Source organism: Sminthopsis crassicaudata, chromosome 4 (assembly GCF_048593235.1).
Source record: "Sminthopsis crassicaudata isolate SCR6 chromosome 4, ASM4859323v1, whole genome shotgun sequence".
Lineage (NCBI taxonomy): Eukaryota > Metazoa > Chordata > Mammalia > Dasyuromorphia > Dasyuridae > Sminthopsis > Sminthopsis crassicaudata.
Genome location: NC_133620.1, coordinates 341824718 through 341844642, shown reverse-complemented (window position 1 = coordinate 341844642; position 19925 = coordinate 341824718). Strand labels below are relative to the sequence as shown.

General features: G+C 38.5%; 1 protein-coding gene across 18 annotated transcripts in view; it reads left to right on the top strand.

The window, feature by feature from the left end:
• The window catches only part of MAPT (microtubule associated protein tau), a 153088-nt gene that overhangs the window by 76827 nt on the left and 56336 nt on the right, over positions 1-19925 (top strand). For 10 of the 18 annotated variants that reach the window (XR_012481159.1, XM_074260982.1, XM_074260980.1 and 7 more), the window contains exons 4-5: positions 1360-1440; positions 16167-16232. Coding sequence is in view for 17 of the 18 variants with exons in the window: in XM_074260982.1 (XP_074117083.1) it covers positions 1360-1440; positions 16167-16232 (147 nt within the window). In the remaining variant the exon portion in view is untranslated. The remainder of the gene's footprint in view (positions 1-1359; positions 1441-16166; positions 16233-19925) is intronic. The other 8 variants (XM_074260993.1, XM_074260984.1, XM_074260979.1 and 5 more) reach the window with 1 other exon arrangement.

Here is a 19925-nt window from a genome sequence, read left to right as displayed (position 1 = left end):
GACCCTCACAGCAACTATTACTCCCACTTTACAGGTGAGGAAACTGAAGCTAAAAGGTTGTGACTTGCTGAGGATCAAATAGCTAGTCAGTGTTTATGAGAGGATTGGAACTCGGGTCTTTCCCAGTTCCAGCCTTCATACCACTTGAACTGCCTGCAAATTAAACCATCTCTCATCCTCCTTGCCCTCAAGGAGCTCAGTCTTATCAGGGTGACACTTTGAAACTTAGTACCCCAAGATGTCTCAGGACAAATATAAGACACTTCCTGTTTTTTCTCAAGACATTACTAAAATTGATTGGCTCTCCTGAGAATATCAGCAGTGATGGTTGCTCATTGTTCATTGTTCCTTAAGGCTCATCTTGGATCTCAGCTTCCTGCCTTCTGCAAGCCTTCAGCATCAGGTTAATGTCACATCCAAAATGCCAGTTTAAAAAAAAATTAAACCAGCTCATACCCAGAAGCCCAAGAGTTTTCTTCATCTTATGGAATTCTGAGAAGTGGAAGATGGTCCTTTATCCTCAGAGATACTCTGAGAGTTCTGATCCGGACCCAAGGTTAGCAAGGACATTTCAGTCATGACTCTTTGTGACCCCATTGGGGTTTCTTGGAAAAGCTCCTGGAGTGGTTTGCCTTTTCCTTCTCCAGCAGCAAGGGTATAGGGAAACAAGATCACCCTTTGGAAGCCCAGAGCTTCATTTGAGAGGCTTGATAATTAACATGGCATTCCTAGGCATCTAAACTTGGAAAACTTTCAAAGGCTGACAATTCTCTGCCTTTGTGTAAAAAGGCTGTGAACATCACAGGGTCTTTGAGATGCGGGGGAGTGGGGAATGGGCCTAGAGAAATGAATTTCAAATTGGCAAGCAGTGTGGAGAGTATTCATTAGCTCCATCTCCACAAGAGGGTTGGCATTAACTCTTAAGAGTCAGTTATTTTCCTTTGTAACCCATGCTGAGAAATGTAAGCCTCCTCATACTGTGCCTTTCTCTGTGGTTAAATATTCCTCACACTACATCAGGGAAAAGACAGTCATAAAGCGTCATCTTCAACACACTTTTTTTTAAGTTCATCAGGACTGCTCAGTGGATGTGTGACCCCATGTATAGCCTTGGCTGTCCCTGGTTTCCATTGCCAATGGGCTGTATGTTTCCTGTTGCTGCCATTGCATGGCCAGAATACCACATGCTTCCTTCCTGATGAGTTTAGGCCTCTGGCTAGCTTATTGCTTTTTTGCATTGTTTTTGCATGTGATCTAGTCGCCTCTGCTCTGTCTCCCTCCTACCCTGCCGCCCATGGCAAGGGGGAGCCTGTTGGCATCCCCGGCACCTCTTTTAAGTTGACTCTTGGTGCCTTCCAGATGTGACAGCACCCTTAGTGGATGAGCAGGAACATGAAGATCAGACTGCAGCCCAGGTGGAGATACCTGAAGGAACCACAGGTGAGGACTCGGAGACTCCATGGAAGAGCTAATGGTGCCTTACAGGCCGGCCAATGGGCTTTCCGAAGGGTAGCATCCACGCTGGGCAAGGGTTTCCTTTCTCTGAATTTCTGCAGGGGAAGTTTGTTCAGAAAATTTGAATGTGATGTTTGTTGTATTTGTCTGATAAGCTAAGGCTTCACTTATCACCTTGGGTCCAGAGCTTACTCTCAGACTCAGAACAGATGTTCAGGCCTTCTTCCTTTGGCCTTCTCCTCCTTGGCTAGTCACTCTGACTTCCCCAGAAAAGCTGATAAAAAACGCATATTAGCCTTTCCATAAAACATCTGTGACTCAGCCTCTGGCCTCTGTCACCCTGTAGTGCCTCCATCACTGGCACTGGCACTAGCTCTGAGTTCGAGCCCATATTTGCTCATCTTTCCTCCATAACCCCCATCACCAGCACTCAGCACTTAATTAGGTTCCCAACACAGTTTCATGACTTTTTTCCCCATAGTATACATCACCCACTGTGATTGATCACTCACAATTCTCTTGGCGCCTATGTTACCATGCTGAATAAATGGTATAAGGCAGGACTCTCACCCACATCCCCATGAATGGGATTCTTGATGCAGGTAGTCCTGTCACTGGGTGAGCTTCACGACTTCCAGACTTCCTTGTAATTTTGCTTTGTACACTCTAAAACAAGGGCTGCTGTTGCGAGTATTATGAAGATTTAAGTGCTCTCTAAATGGTAGGTTATTTAAATTAAATTATTACTAATTCTGTTTCTATGATGAGTATTCTGCCATTTTTCATAAGTCAAGAGACAAAAGATCCACAGAATCAGTGGTTGATTTATTCCTATTTCTGTGATATATTCTGCCTTTTTTCATGAAGTCTTTGGATAAAGGATCGCACAATCAGTGGTTGAGTGGCTATTATTACTATTTCTGTGATTAATTCTGCCATTTTTCGTGAAGTCTTTGGATAAAGGATTGCAGAATCAGTGGTTGAGTGGCGGCTATTACTATTTCTGTAATTAATTCTGCCATTTTTCATGAAGTCTTTGGATAAAGGATTGCAGAATCAGTGGTTGAGTGGCTTTTATTACTGTTTCTGTGATATATTCTGCCTTTTTTCATGAAGCCTTTGGATAAAGGAATGCAGAATCAGTGGTTGAGTGGCTTTTATTACTGTTTCTGTGATATATTCTGCCTTTTTTCATGAAGCCTTTGGATAAAGGATTGCAGAATCAGTGGTTGAGTGGCTATTATTACTGTTTCTGTGATATATTCTGCCATTTTTCATGAAGTCTTTGGATAAAGGATTGCAGAATCAGTGGTTGAGTGGCGGCTATTACTATTTCTGTAATTAATTCTGCCATTTTTCATGAAGTCTTTGGATAAAGGATTGCAGAATCAGTGGTTGAGTGGCTTTTATTACTGTTTCTGTGATATATTCTGCCTTTTTTCATGAAGCCTTTGGATAAAGGAATGCAGAATCAGTGGTTGAGTGGCTTTTATTACTGTTTCTGTGATATATTCTGCCTTTTTTCATGAAGCCTTTGGATAAAGGATTGCAGAATCAGTGGTTGAGTGGCTATTATTACTGTTTCTGTGATATATTCTGCCATTTTTCATGAAGTCTTTGGATAAAGGATTGCAGAATCAGTGGTTGAGTGGCTTTTATTACTGTTTCTGTGATATATTCTGCCTTTTTTCATGAAGCCTTTGGATAAAGGATTGCAGAATCAGTGGTTGAGTGGCTATTATTACTGTTTCTGTGATATATTCTGCCTTTTTTCATGAAGCCTTTGGATAAAGGAATGCAGAATCAGTGGTTGAGTGGCTTTTATTACTGTTTCTGTGATATATTCTGCCTTTTTTCATGAAGCCTTTGGATAAAGGAATGCAGAATCAGTGGTTGAGTGGCTTTTATTACTGTTTCTGTGATATATTCTGCCTTTTTTCATGAAGTCTTTGGATAAAGGAATGCAGAATCGTGGTTGAGTGGCTTTTATTACTATTTCTGTGATGTATCCTGCCATTTTCATGTAGTCTTTAGATAAAGGATCACAGAATCAGTGGTTGAATTCAGTGTCTGTTTCACGGTTCCCTCTCCACTCCTTATACTAAGGAACTTCAGTATACAGACTGATGTTAGCTCAAATATTTTAGCTTCTCGTTCCTTAGCTTACTCTGCTCCTGTTACACATTAGGATGGCTTTACCTTTTATCTTGCTATCACCTCTGTGTGTTACACTTCCAGAGTTTCAAGAACTGCAAGATCCCTTTGCTAGTCTTTTATCCTTTCATCTGTCTCTCTGCCCTCCAATATTTCTAAACCTTCCTCTTTGCCATGACCTCCAATTTCTCCACCCATTGGTATTTTCCCAGACCATTACCTTTGCTCAGACTATAGTCTTCTCCCTTCCCAAGTGGAATCCCTTAGTGAACCAGTTCAATTCTCTGCTCTCTACAGAATTACCATTCTGTACCATCTAACCCTAACCCTTACCACCTTTGTCCTTTGTCACTTGTGTCTTGTTAAATGCCAACTCTGGATTATTCTCGCCATCTCCCCTCCGCTGTTACTTATATGTAGCTGAAGGGAGGTTGAAGGAGTTATAAAACTGAATTGACTCTTTGAGTCCATTGTAAATTTAAGTTTTCTAAACTCAACTGGAGAGCAAGCAGTGAGGTGGCTAGAGCACCAGGTCCAGAGTCAGGAAGATTCCTTTTCCTGAGTTCAAATATGTCTTCATGCTCTTATGAACTGTATGACTCTGAGCAAGTCACCTTATTCTATTTGCCTCATTTGTAAAATGGCCTGGAGAAGGAAATGGCAAACCACTCTGGTAGTTTTTTTTTTCCATAAAAAAAATGGAACCACAAAGACACAATTAAAAAGACTAAATAACAAAAATCTCAACTGGACTCTCACTGAAACAAGGCAGTTCTCTTCCCTAAGTGATTCTCTACCCCAATTATCACAGAGACTGTTTCAAACCTTCTCTTCTCTCCTCAGACCACCCAAAATGTCTCTCATGAGGACTGCCTGATTTATAATTTTTTTTATTTTTAAAAATTCCAAAATAGTGGATTTATAAGCATATAAAATAAAACAAATCAAATCCTTCATTCTTACCATCTCACATTATCCAACTTCATCTTCTTTGTTATTCCAGTCTCTGATGAAAAAGTGGTCTTTCTCCTTGCCAAGGCTAACTGTTCTATATGTGTTCTTGATCACCCCTTCCTGTCTTCTCTGGCATTTTGGCCCTATCATCCCCTTTCTAATAATCAATTCTCTTTATCTATTGCTTCCTTCTCTGCTGTCTACAAATATGCCCAAGTTTCCTCCATCCTTAAAAAAAATCGTTAGTCCTTACTCTTTGCCAACAGCTTTCCTATCTCTCCTCCCATTCTCAAATAAGCTCTTTGAAAAGATATCCAAACTAGGTGCCTCCACTTCTACTCTCTCTCCCTTCTTTTTTTCTTAAATAGTATTTTATTTTTCCAAATACATGAAAAGACCCTAACCTTTGCAAAAACTTGTGTTCCAGATTTTTTCTTCAGTTCTTCTAAATATATGTCCATATTCATCATGCTGTACAAAAAAAAAAAAAAGTTCAAGCAAAAGGGAAAAAACATAAAAGAGAAAAAAAATCAAGCAAACAACAGTAATAAAAAAAGATGAAAATGTTATGGTTTGATCCACATTCAATCTCCATTAAGTTATCTTTCTGGATACAGATGGCTCTATCACAATATTGGAATTGCCTTGAATCATATCATTATGAAAAGAATCAAGTCCACACAATTGATCATCACATAATCTTCTTGATGGTGTCTTTTCACTCTCGTCTAAAGTTTTCACAATCTAACTTTAAACTTCATGAGCCTTTTCTCTGTCTGAGTTTTTAAATCTAATATGATCTTTTCTCAACATTCATCCTCTTTGACTTCCTTGCAATATTTGACTCTGCTGACCACTTTCTGCTCTTGGATACTTTCATCTTTATGCATTTTCTTGACTTTGCTCTCCATAAGACCTTTTGTCAGTCTCCTTTGCTTCATCTTCATATCCATAGTATATTTATTAATGGTAGAATATACCCCCCAAGAGTTTGGCCTGGGTTGTCATATCTCTCATTTCTCTATGCAAATGATTTTGAGGAGGAGGCATTTGCAATTAAATGACTTTCCTGGAATCACACTTCTAGTAAGTGTCTAGGGCTGGATTTGAACTCCTGATTCCAGGGCCAGTTCACTGTCCACCACCTAGCTGCTCCTGTGAAAAATGACTTCTGCCTACAGCCCAAAACTCTTTCCTGAGCTCTAGGACAGCATCATTACTCAGACATTACAAATTTAAAATTTCCCCCACAGACTCAATAGGTCTGAAGCAGAACTTTTCTTCCCCTAAAAACCAATCTCCCTTTTAAACTTCCCTGTTTCTGTCCAGGGTACCATTATCCTTCCTGTTACTCAGGCTCAACCATGGACTCATCTTTTGATTATTGACTTTTTCCCATATTGCATAACCAAGCATTTGCCAAATTTTATCTTATCTTGCTCCATAATATCTCTATATATGCCCTCACTTATCAAGGTAATCACTTTAATTCAGGACTTTATCACTTCTCTAAACTCCTTCAGTAGCCTCCTATTTGGTTACTCTATTTCAAGTACATTCTCTACTCTTAAGCTTCTTAAACTTTTTCTACTCAGGACCCCATTTTGCCTAAGAAATTTTCCCAAAATTTCTGAAAATTTTCTGAAAATTCCAAAATAGTGGATTTATAAGCATATAAAATAAAACAAATCAAACATTAGTGCTAATAATTTCATGACCCCCCCACATTCAATTATAGATCCCATATATAGTCACAACCTATAGTTTAAGAAGCTTTGCTCTAATTCATTCTTCACACAATTGCCAAAATAATCTTCCTAAAATCTAGGTCTAAATCTCTCTCTTCAATAAACTCCAAAGACAATTCCCCTTTTTAATCTCTAAGATCAAAGTGAAACTGTACATTATATATATACATATACATAAATATATGTATATATATCACTATTCCTTTTAAATATGTAATAAAGTTTTCCTATAATTTTTCCCTTTTTTTCTTCCCCCATCTCCTACTCTAGTGTGATATATTTAAAAAGTTCAAGAGAGACTCTTTCTGGGTATTTGATCATTTTATTTATTATTGCTAGAAGGTAAAAGAAGTCAGTGGCACTATCGAATGCCAAAGACCCCTCATGGAGCCCACTAAGTGCTTATGTATCCTTGGAAAAATGAGTGTTGCTGAGGGTAGAAATCAACTCTGATTGGTTAACAAGTAATGTGAGAATTAATATTATAATAAGAGTCAGGCCTGTTCTAATGAGGGACCATGTTCTTGATTACTCATACCTGTCTGACAAGAACACAGTGAGCTTAGATTTCACCAAAATTAGATTTTCTTTATAAGGTTTTTATAGTTGGGAGGGGCAACAGCCAATAAAATGGTCTATGTCAGGGCTTCTTAAATCTTTTCCACTTACAAACCCCTTTTCACCTGAGAAATTTTTACATAGTCCTGGATATATGGGTATATAAAATAGGCTTATAAATCAAACATCTGATGAATTAGTTATTCAGTTGTGAGATCCCATATGGGGTTTAAGATCTACAATTTAAGAAATATTGGTATAGATGGGGTAAGTTTTGGGACAAGGTTAAAGGTCTTAAAAGACTGGACTTTGAAATAGGAAAAAGGAAAAAAAACCTGGATCTCTCCAATAACTGATTGTTTAAGGTAAGTGCTATAGAAATGCTAGCTACTGCATTATTATTGTTGGTAGAGCTTGCTTGTTTTAGTTGGCCTAGATACGAATCTGTGATGTTAGTTTTATCTTTACCACGAGTTTGAAATGGATATAGCCATGATGAACTCTGGGACTTCTAAAAGCAGCTGTCAAAACATCCTTCAGCTTCTGTTGTCAAATGTCATCCAATCCCTAAGTGCCTCTAACTCCAGCAGTTAGGAGATGGCCCTTGAAGCCAGATCCTCCCTGAGTTTTCCTGTCTCGCCAGTTGGCCAACTTCCCAGTTCTTCCTGGGGTAGGTAAACCTACTGTGTTTCTCCTAAGTGCATACCTGGCTTCATTTACCCAAGTATCACGTACACTTTGGGGCCCCCAAAAGCACGCCTGATCAGAGTTCCCACAGGTTTCTGGCCTTCTCTTGGATCTTGGACTGGATCAAAGAGTCTATTTACTAGGATTTCCTTTTGGTTTTATTGACTATTACTTCATCTGGTGCCCTTTTCCATGTTCAATGGAGAGAGTCTTAGGGGAGCAAGATGAAACCGTAATCTTTTATATCTTTCTTCATCCTTACTGGAAGCCTCCCAACTATGTCTTCATCTAATTCATTCACTAAAATGTTGACAATAACAGGGCTGAAGACAGAGTATTAGAAAGCTTTCTCCAGATTGACGTCAATCCATTAATCACCACTCTCTTTGTTCAGTTATTCAACTGGCTACAAATTCATATTATCATTCAGCTAACATGTGTCTTATCTTTTCCACAAAAAAATTTTTTATCCTAAAAGATTTTTGCCAAAAATACCTTTTGTTGTTTTTCAGTCATGTCTCATTCTCTCCAATTTGGGATTTTCTTGGAAAAGATACGGGAATGATTTGCCATTTCCTCTTTAGCTCATTTTACAGATGAGGAAACTGAGGAAAATGTGGAAATGATTTGCTCAGGGTCACACAGCTATAAAGTGTCTGAGGCCAGATTTGAACTCAGGCTTTCCTGACTCCTGATTCCAAATCCTTTATGCCATTTAAGGCACCCAAATGCCTTACTGAAATCCAAATGTATCCTATGTGTGCCATGTGGTTAGACTTTACACTGACTCCTAGGGATCCTTGCTTCCCTTTCTTGGTCCTTCCAAGACAGCTTGTCTGCCGTCTGATATTCATAATAGAATTTTTCCTGGAATTGACATGTTCTTAGCCTTTTGAGGATATTGTCCATCTCCTGGACCTCTAGACAGCTTTCCCTGATCTCCCTGATTGCCCAAAGTTTCCAGCAGTGATTCAACAGCCAACCTGGGGAGTTCTTCCAGCCCCTGGATGTGCTTTATCCAGGAGGCTAAGAGACTTGAATTCATTTAAAATTGTGTGGGACTCTCTCAACACTTTCTCCTCTATCTTTAGTATCAGTTCCATCTCTGATTTTTTTTATTCTATCCTTACCAATTTCCCAAGAGGGAAAGAAAGTTAGTATTTCTGTTTTGTCAATCATTTGTAAATAATCCCTTTCTTGTTCCTCTTTTTGTTCCCCAAATGGTTTTCTGAGCCATAGATTTGGAAAGGAGATCAAGGATCATTTAGTCCCACCTATACTTGTCCCACTATACTCATTAAAAATGGTAAATGCTAAATTAAATTAATTAAAAACTTAATGATTGGATTAAAATATAAAATATTAAAATATGTAAAACATATAGTCCCACTATACTCATTTAAAAATATTTCAAAGAAAGTCACATTGGGGAGTTTTTCCAATTCTTGGATGTGCTTTATCCAGGAGACTACTATACTTGAATTCTTTTAAAATTGATTAGAGCTCTCCTAATGACTCCTCTATCTTTAGCATCAATTCCATCTCTGATTTTTTATTCTACCCTTACCAAACTGAAAGTCATTCCCAAGAGGGAAAGAAAGTATTTCTGTTTTGTCAGTCATCTGTAAATATTATACTGTATGCCTCAAGCAGTGAATGTCACCTCCCTTTCTTATTCCTCTTTTTGTTCCCCAAGTAGTTTACTGAGCCACAGATTTGGAAAGGAGGTCAAGAATCATTTAGTCCCACTATACTCATTAAAAATGGTAAATACCAAATTAAATTAATTAAAAATTTAATGATTAAAATATAAGATATTAAAATATTTAAAACATATAGTCCCTCTATACTCATTTAAAATATTTCAAACAAATGATTGTCTATTCTTTGCCTGATAAAACAGTGGTAAGAATTCTGTCTGATAGGGCAACCCATTCCACTTTTGAATAACAATTATTGTTACTACTGTTACAATCATGTCTGACTTTTTGTTAATCCATTTGGGGTTTTCTTGCAAAAAATTTTGTATCTTGCCATTTTCTTCTCCAGTTCATTTTACAGATGAAGAGACTGAGGCAAACAGGATAAAGTGACAGCTAGTAAGTTTCAGAGGCTGGATTTGTTCTTAGATCCTCCTGACTCCAGATCTAGTACTGCATCATCTGGCTCACCTTACTCAGTTGGTAGAAATTTTAATCTATATTGATTATATAATTATATAATATGTAATAATATAATTATATAGATTACATAATCTATATTTTCCTGTATACAGCTTCCACTGCTTTTTCTACATCTGTCTTCTGTCAAGTAAAACAAATTTAACCACCTCTCATAGCCTCTCTACACAGTTAGACTTTCCCCCATATCCACGTATTATAGGGTTATAGTTTTAGATTTGGATGGGACTCTAGAAATCAGCTAGTTCAAACCCTTCATAACACAAGTGGGGAAACTGAGGTACAGAGGTAACAGTGACTTGCCTAGGGTAGCACAGGTAGAACATAGAAGCTCTGAGATCCAAACCCAGTCTAGTCTCTCTTCACACCACACAGCCTCTCCAGCTCAGACCTGTATGACATGCGTTTGAGATCCTTCACCACTTTGGTGGTTCTCCTTTGGACATGTGTTAACTCCTCAGTATCCTTCTAGGAATATAATACCCCAAAACCTATCTAAGTACTTAAGATGTGGTTTAACCAGCTCAAAACAATAGTAGTGACAGTCTTCCTGTACTCTAAGGGCCATTTCTTCTATTAAGGTGGCCTGATGTAGCTTTTTTTGACCATTCTGTTATATTATTGACTTCTCTTAAGAAGTCAGAAGTTTGATAAAAACCTACAGGTCTTTTTTTTTTTTTTAACCTGAAATTTTATTGCCTAGTAATGTCATTTATCCTGCACTTAGGCAGTTGATTTTTTGAACCTGCATGTTGAATCCTTTTTGTTGTCTTGGTATTTTTTGTAATATTCATCTAGCTTGTCTTGCTTCAGGGCATTCAGTCATTTTCAGTTACATCTGATGCTTTGTGACCCCTTTTGGAGTTTTCTTGGCAAAGATACTAGAATGGTTGGCTATTTCCTTCTCCAGTTCACTTTACAAATGAGGAAACTAAGCAAACAGGGTTAGGTGACTTGTCCAGGGTTATACAGCTAGTAGTATAGGCCCAGATTTGAATCCATGAAGATAAGCCTTCTTAACTCCAGCTCTGATGCTTTGTTCACTGTACCACCTAGCTGCGCCTTACCTAGCTTAGGTTTAACAATCCTGCCGCTAATCATTGCAAGTCCATCCCACAACTAAAAGCTTGGACTCTAGCACATAACTTCCATGTATGACTTTGAGCAGATTACAACCTCTGTGAGCCTCAGTTTTAACATATATAAAATCCCTGTATTCCCCATCTCAGTCTTGTTTTATGGATCCAATGATAAACTGCATATGAAAGCATTTTATAACCACAATAATGCAAAAAAAGGCAGTGATTAATTGTTATTACTCTTTCAGTCTGCAAACAACTGAATAAATATTTGTTATGTACCTACAACATGGAAGACCTTTTAAAATGCTGGGGATACAGAGGTGAAAATGACATATTCTTTAAACCTGAGCTTTATCATTTTAATTCAGAAGCTTTTAACTGTATATGTGTCAGATGGCCTTTATGGTACTGATGAAGCCTGTGCATACTTTCTTAGAAGCATGTTTTAAAAATTTATAAAATAAAATACATACTAAAGACACCTGGCCTAATGGATGGATTCAACATATCCATAGATATGTACTATATGAGATGAAAGAGTCAAAGGAGACAGAATTCAGACAGATATCTATTGAGAAAAGTGATCACTTTCATCTGTGGGGATTCTTTGATTAAGTGCCCCTGTTTGAATCCCTATTCATCAGTTTTCTGTGTAGCTCTGTTGATCTCCATAGATCCTGTTCCCTTTTCTTTTTTCTTATGTTCATTTACAATTGTATCATCAAAGGTTAGTTCCTGAGAACCCTTCCTTTTCTTTAAATAAGAGACTCTGACCTTGAGAGCAGTTCCTTAAACTTTTTAAAAGCCAGTCTCCTAAAATCCAGATTATATGTCTGATTATATATGTTCTTTCCAATTCTTGATTATTACTGACTTCAAAAAGGATATGATTGCTTTCCATTACTTTCCATTACTTCTGTTTTATGAGTTAGTTCCTCCATAGCGATCAGAATTATATCCTATTGCTTTCTGTAATGTCTATGAGAAAAGTTAAATTGTCAGCAAGATAAGAATTTACTTGATAATCTACTTTTTATGGAATGATATTTCCAACACATATCCATATAATTGATGTGACTTCATTATTAATTATATGTATATGTGTATTTATATACTTGTAAATAATAAGTATCAAAATATGATACCAGTTTTATAATTTGAATCAGAAATCTATCATTTATTCTATCTTATAAAATAATATTTTATTAGTATATTTTATTATAATATTAATATATTATTCACATATAATATATAATAATGCAACATTGTTACATATGCTATATATACATTATTTCCTTTCAGCTTTTAGGAATATCTGAAGGCACCTTAAGTTTTTATTTATATCCCTTATTCCTGTTCTTTTTTTCTTTCCGTGAATTACTTGTTTTTTCTTCTAGTATTGTTCCCTTCTCCTCCACCCTTTATTTAATAGCAAATGTTTTCTATGCTCTCAGGGCTTAATATTTTCAGCTAAGACTCATTTTATCAGATTGACACAATCATAATCTTTCCATTCCTAACCAGGATTTATTATTCCAAAACTTTCTCCAGAAAAAAAAATAAATTTCTATTCTTTTACACCCCCCCCATCTCTGTATCCATCTTTTCCTTTTCTATCTCTTCCTTTCTTTTAAAGTCCCAGCCTTTACTTGGAAGGGTGATATGTCTCTTGAGTGTCTTCAACTCCTTACCCATAATCCCACTTTACAAATACTAAGCCAAATGCTTAAAGCTTGCAGAATTTCAGATTAGACATCTAGTCCAATGCATGCAAGAATAAAACACACTAAGGATGCATAAGTCTGTATAACTTAGCAGAAAAGGTACCCACCTGCATTTCCTCAGATGGAAATTTCCCAAGGAAATCACCTATCCCTATAACATGGTTCCTTAATGCAACTTATATTTAGCCCAATGATCTGTCCTATCAAAACCCTGTAATTCTGCATCTGTCCTCCACTGTGCATGTGGACCCTTGCATGATGCAGTGTTCATCCACAGTAAGAGAATGGCTGATTCATCATAGCATCCAGGGTTTCTTCCTCTTGTTCAGAAAGCCAAAGTTTTTGGTTAAGAGCTGAAGCTCATCCTGCCTGTTAGGAGTCTAGACTATTGTACTTAGCAGCAATACCACTGCCAACATATCTAGAGAAGGACTCTTTGATAGTCATGGTCCAACACTGGTATAGCCTATCCAAATCCCTATGGGAATCTTAGAAGCGCTTATCAGTGCTCATCAGTGAGGAGCTGATCACACTGGGATGGCATTTTTGGAACAAATGTGATATTGTGGTCAGTGATGTCTTTTATAAGGTTTAGAAGTTTCAGGATAAAATTCTGGTTTACAAAATGATGTCTTTTAGCAGGCTTAGAAGTTTCAAGACAAAATACTAGTTTACAAAATAGTTTGTATCCAGGGAGGAAAGAGGCAGAGCTTAAATCATTGGCGCCCCTTATATGATAACCAGGTGCAACTCAGCAGTCAGTGGAAAAGTTCCTATTTAACCAAGAGCACAGGAAACAGCCATTATATATTCATTAAGGTAGACAACGGGGCCTTTTCTTACTCATGCTCAGGATCAGAATTACAGACATCCATATGGGAGACCGCATCGATCTAGACACGACTGAACATGTTTTTCATTCACCAGAACCCTTCTTTATACCTCAAGTCCTTTTTCTTTGTTACAGAGAGGATACATAACAAATAGTAGAGATGGTGGGAATCTTTATTTCACTCCTGATTGTATTGGGAAGTCATTTGGGGTTTCTCCATTACAAATAATTCTTATTCTCTATTTTAGACAATAAATTGTGATCATATCAAACTAAAAAGAAAAAAAGGTCTGTTTTTTGCAATTACAAGAATGTTTCCATTGAACAAATCTTACTCCAGGAAACCAGACTTAGTGAAGGGATTCATGTGTTTGTTTTGTTTGTTCGTTTTTTGCTGAGGTAGTTGGGATTAAGTTACTTGCCCAGGGTCACACAGCTAGGAAGTGTTAAGTGTCTGAGGTCAGATTTGAACTCTGGACCTCCTGACTTCAGGGCTGGTGCTCTATCCACTGCACCCCCTAGCTGCCCCCATGTTAATGTTTTTAAAACAAAAAGCAGTTTTCAGAGAAAGGGAGATCTCTTCAGGAATTGTATCCAACATCCTTATCCATTAGTATACTCCCTTTAGAAATTATTCTTCTGTCTTCTATATTTTGAACTTGCCTTTCAAGGCTACAACTTGAGGATAGGACTACTTTTCTCAGTGGATAGTTTTTATATCTGTTATATTCTTTGTTGTGGCTGCTGCTGTTCTTTCATTTCAGTCATGTCCAACTCTTTGTGACCCATTTGGGGTTTTCTTGTGGTTTCCTTCTCCAGTTCATTTTACGATTAGGAACCTGAGGCAGACAGTTAAGTGACTTCTTCAGGGTCATAGAGTTAGGAAGTGTCTGAAGTTAGATCTGAAACTCAAGCAGAGGGGTCTTCCTGACTCCGGGTTGGCATTCTGTCTACTATGCCACCTAGCCACCCTGGTACTTACAGTCATTGAATTCTAGGTATTTAAACATTTATTTTGATGGAAGAATCAGGATATTAGTTGGAATCAAAATCACATGAAAAACCTCAAGTTACTTAACTGTCAGTGTATCCAGTAATTCTGAGAAAAAGTTAGCAACAAGTGGCTGATTTATATCAGTGGAGGGAGTTTTCACAGCTGGAGTTCTCTCACACTAAGTATCGTGGGTCTAAATGAAAAAATGATACCGCCTAATTAAAACTCATGTGATGTTTGTGATTGGATGGCCTTAATGTGATCAGAATAAGCTTTCCAATTTCCTCCTGTGGTCAGGGTGGAGCTGTCCCCCCACCATGACTCTCCTCCATTCTCCCACGCTGTCAGTGAACTCTGAGATTTTAGCAGTTTTCCCAGCAGTGGGGCTGAGGCTTCTCCCTAAGCCTTCACTAGCACAGCCTAGGACATCTCCCACACGGACCTTCAGGAGAGTGGTGGAGACAGAAAGAGACAAGGGGAAGAGGAAGAAAGGGGAAAGAGAAAAACAGAGAGGAGAGTGAAAGAGGGAACCTAGCGCACTCTCCACTGTGCCCTCCCTAGCTGCCCCCTTCCTCTTCCCTAGCTAGCTGCGCCCTTCCTCTCCAGTCTCTTTGCCTTTATAGGATTCCTCCTTTCTCACCGCCTGGAATCTTGGTTTCCTTCAGAACTCAGTTTCCATCTGCTTCATAAGCCTTTCTTGGTGTCCCCTTGGCTAAGAATTTAATTTGTATTCATTTTGCACATAATCTGTATATACTCCTAGTATATTTGCATGTTTCTTCCCCCTTGGAATATCTACTCTTTAAGAGCAGAGACTTTCACTTTTATCCTTATATCAGAGTACCTGATAAATACTTAGTAATCAATACTTGTTGAGGCTAGTGCACATCTGATGGATGCATTGTGAACTATCCAACATTCTGGAAAGTAATTTTTAAACTATGGTTTAAAAAAAGTGACTTAAATGTTGAAAAAAACTGGAAATGCTCATGGAGTAAGGAATGACTAAACCAGATTGTGGTACATGAATATAAAGGAACATGATTATACCATAAGGAATAATGAAAGTGAAACAGATGGGGAAAAATTGGAAGACTCAGAGAGACTGATGAAAAATAGAAAGTTAGCATAGCAAGGACAATAACGATTACAGCATTGTAGATGGAAATAACAAAAATACTCAAACAGAACTGAATGCTGTTGTTATAATGACCATATTTGACTACCAGAGAAGAACTATGTGAAGACATTTCCCCTTCTGCACCCCCCACACACACACACATGAGGAAAACTGTGGGTACAGAATACTATTTATAATGTTGGACTTTCTTAGTGTGTTGATTCAGCCTATTGAACTGTTTCCCTTCTTTTTCATTCTTTATTATAAAGAATGGCTTTCCAGGAGGAGGAAGAAAAGAAGGGCATATTGGGAAATGTGGATGATGTAAAAATAAAAGGTTAATAAAACATATTTTTAAAAAGAGACTAATTTGAAGTCTTATTATTTCAAACTTTTCCACGTTTGCTAAATTAAATTTAATTTAGTAAATATTCTGTTATTAAGTACTACTACATGTGAAGCACAGTATTAGATATTTGGAATACAAAGACAAGGAAACCAATTATCCTATTCCAAGAAAGCCAGAGGGGTGACACTAAATGCTGACCCAGGTGACCTGGACTTTTTATTTCCAACATCCCTGCAAAAAGAACTAGTAGTTGGTAATAGATGATAAATAGTTGTTCCTTATATGTACTGAATCATTGTTTTTATGTTTTCTGTTTATGTGTTGATTAGCTGAAGAAGCAGGTATTGGAGACACACCTAACCTGGAGGACCAAGCAGCAGGAGATGTTTCCCAAGGTTAGTGGAGTATGCCTTGCTAGGAGACGGGATGGGGAAGTGGGAAGATGGAGAAGTTGGGAGATTTTTTATCATTATTTGGGACCAGATACATCAGAGATATGGTTGACATGTCTCTTGAGGCTGATTCTCATCTTGAGTTTTTAAGACTAACAAATGGGACATTTGTATAAATGATACTGTATGAGTCAACCCGTTTGTTCCTGGAGGAATACTCATCCCAGATCTTCACCTAAGTTTTACTTTGAAATTTGTTGTGCCCCCTTTATAACCAAAAAAGATAATATATATAAAAATTCAATTGTGTACTTAAATAATTAGAACAATACTAAAAAACCCACCCCGTTGTTTGAGAAAAACCACTTTGTTTATCAAGCCTTAGAAAAGTTTCAGTAACCCAGTTCAGAAGTTCTCTAGTTCGGGTCATATGGTACAGATATGGAATGTTGTGCTGGCTCTGCTTACATTTCACTTTTCATCAATTTCTGGAAATCTTCCTATTCTTTTCTATATCCCTTACATTCGTTATTTTAGTATTAACTACAATGACTGAGCCCAGACTCTTTAACAGCCATCTGTGGGAGCTTCTAGATTGCAAGCCAGTGTTATACTTCAGAAAGCAACAATCTGTTTATTCAGTAAGCGTTTGTGGTTTAAGAAGTGGCCACCACGCATAGGTCCCCATAAGGTCCTAAGTCTGGAGCTAGAAAGCACTTTAGAGACTATAGTCTCCTTATTTTACAGATGAAGAATCTGCCCAATTTCACATGGGTCTCATTAGATGCCAAATTTCAATCTAAGTTGTCTGAATCTAGAGTTAGTAGGGAAATTCAAACTTCAGCATAACACTCTTAAATTTGGGAGTGGCTGCCGTCTTCCTGTGGAAGGGCTGAGGATATTGGTATATTAAAGAATTTGGATTTCCTTAGAAAATAAACATACATTGGGGGTGCCAAACAAACAAGCCCCTTCCCATAGGGCCTACATTGCCAAAGCCATTCACTGATTTTGCTCTCTAAGCAGGACTATTCAAGAACTGGAGATCTTCGCCTTTTCCCAAGGGACATCCTCAAAACCCCTTCTCTCCCTGATCCTCAAGCTCTTAAACTTGAGGTTACCCACATGGCAGCCTCCAAAGCTGTTAAAACCCAGGAAATCTTTCTCCTCTTGCTAAAGTGTCAGATTTGAGTAGTCTACTGCATAGGTCATTCAAACCCAGGAATTTAAAGTGCATGAATATTATCCATCAACTGCCCTTGCAGGTTGAGTAGACATCCCTGCCATGTGCTTTTATAGGAAATAAGTTAGAGCCCTGTTCTATCATCCTTTAGTCTCAGTATGTTCACTTTCAGGCTCTCTTTAATGTTGCCTATAAATTTGGGAGCCAGTTTTCACATGCCTCTGCCCTAAGGCCGCCATTTCTAATTTCTATGAGGAAGAGAATGTGACTATACAGGTTTCTGCCATTTGGAACACAGGTCTGCTGTGCCATACCTTGGTCTGTCTTCTGAATAGGAAAAAATGGAAAGGAGGTACAAGAGAGGGCTGAGCTGGTCGGCTTAACTCACTTTTGTCTCATGAGTCCATCTTCCTGAGTCCTTGCCTGGGAGGTAACTCCACTTATTGAAAAAACCCCATCAGGAGTTCTCTGTTCTGGTACCTGTGGATTTACCCACATTACACTAAATGAAGTGCTTCTCAATGTGTTTACAAACCAGTTCATACCCTATATTCTTATAAAGGTGATTGGGGAGTTCCCAGATTGATCCGGGAATCCTTAATCAACCACCTCTCCTTTAAATCACAATTTCCAAAACATGATCTATTTATAAATAAAGCTTTTTGCCTGATTTGATTCACCTGAGCATAAGGTTTATTAAATTGAAGCATATTTGTGATTTCCAAACAGCCTTTATTTACTAAGGGTTTCTCAGCCCTTACCAATTGAATCGGAAATGTACAAAGAAGCACAGTTTGTAAATTTCTTTGTCATTTTTTACCATAAACAGCTTTGTTTCAACTTTTAGCCATTTGTATGCATAATAGAGACTAGAAAAGGGTGTTGTTATTGTCTAGGATTGAGATGATTTGACCAAATTAGTTAGGAAGCCCTTGCACATTTCCTCTCTCACTGGACACAAATTTTTCACTAGGACCAAGTCTCCACGACTGGTGGGGAGAAGAAAGCAAGAGTATGAGTAACTGAGCCCAAATCAACTGTTCTTAACCCTCTGCTTTATCTGGCTAATGACAGCGTCTGGTATATATTAAGCATCTCACAGTGTCCTGTACTTTAGATCAAGCACACAGTTTGGCCCAGTTTGGTCCAAAGGGTTTCTAGGCCAGTGGGTAAACTTATCCTGTGGACCTACATTCAAAAAGGATCTCAAACAAGCTGTCCTGACTCAGATGATTGGTGTCATAGTAAGGCAAGCAGAATAGGTCTGTTCAGAGATTTTTATAAAATGATCGTTGATTTGCTGCTGTGCTGTCCTTTAGGCAAATTGCTAGGCACTCATATCGTATGGCAGCAGCATTCATACTGCTCATGTTAGCTTCCATACTCCACAGAGGATGGCTGCAGCAGATAGTGGTATGCAGACATCCTTCCATGCAGAAGTGACTTCTCTTTTACCATCCACATGCTCATGCTAACATTTTGCCATCACTGCCTCCCCAAATGCAGAGGAATTCAGAGCCTCAGCAGTGTGTCAGAGGGAAGAGTCAGAGATCCTGGATTTCTCAGCCAATGAGATTAAATCTCAGATGAGTCAGGTAAGCTTGGAAGAAACCTTTCAGAAACCACAGATGCCTTTGAGGGAAAAAGAACCTGAAGAGCCAGGAATGACTGTCCCCCGTGCCTCTCAAGACAATTCAGCTTCCCCAGAAGTACCTAGCCTGCAGGAAGGGATTAAGGAGACAGACCCAGCTTTAAGGCAGAAAACTGGAGACAGAGCTGAGCAGAGTTTGACATCTCCCAAGCCCATCGTACTGGAAAGCTCAAAACCATCAGGATTCCATGAGGATTTCAGAGTGGGGGTTGAAGGCTGTGAGGTCCATGAAAGCTTTCTCAGTGAACCAGGACATTATGCCTCTGAGGCTATTGGCCAAGATGCCATTAATATTCCTGGAGAACTAGTCTCGGATATGTCTGCATCCAAAAGCCCTGGGGATTACTCATTGGTATTGCCTGTGAAAGAGAAAGCTGTGGTAAGGGAGGATGATGAAGACCGGGACATCGATGAATCCTTACCCCAAGATTCACCTCTTCCTTCCCAGCTTTCTCCAAGACCAGAGAGCTTCCAAACTCAAGAAGCATCTGTCCCTCCTGTGGCTGCTAAGCAAACTGTTGCAGTCCCTCATTTACCGAGAGAACATCATATCAAAATTCCTCTGCCTGATGATTTTCTCTCCAAAATTCCCCCAGAGATGCCAGTAATTGAAAGGGACCTGCCTGAAGTAGGTCAGGTAGCAACTGAAGGCAGTGATGAACTCTCTAGTTTAGAATCATCTGAGAGTGTGTTGCAAGTGGATATCAAAGCTAATGTCCCAAAGGAGCAAGAATTGTCAGAGTTGGGCTCTGAAGATACACTGAGTGGGGAGCTGGGGAGCCCAGGTGCCTCAGCAGAAGAGGGTACAAAAACACCAGAAAAGCAGCCCATGCGTTCACCATCCGGGAAGCCAGTCAGTCGG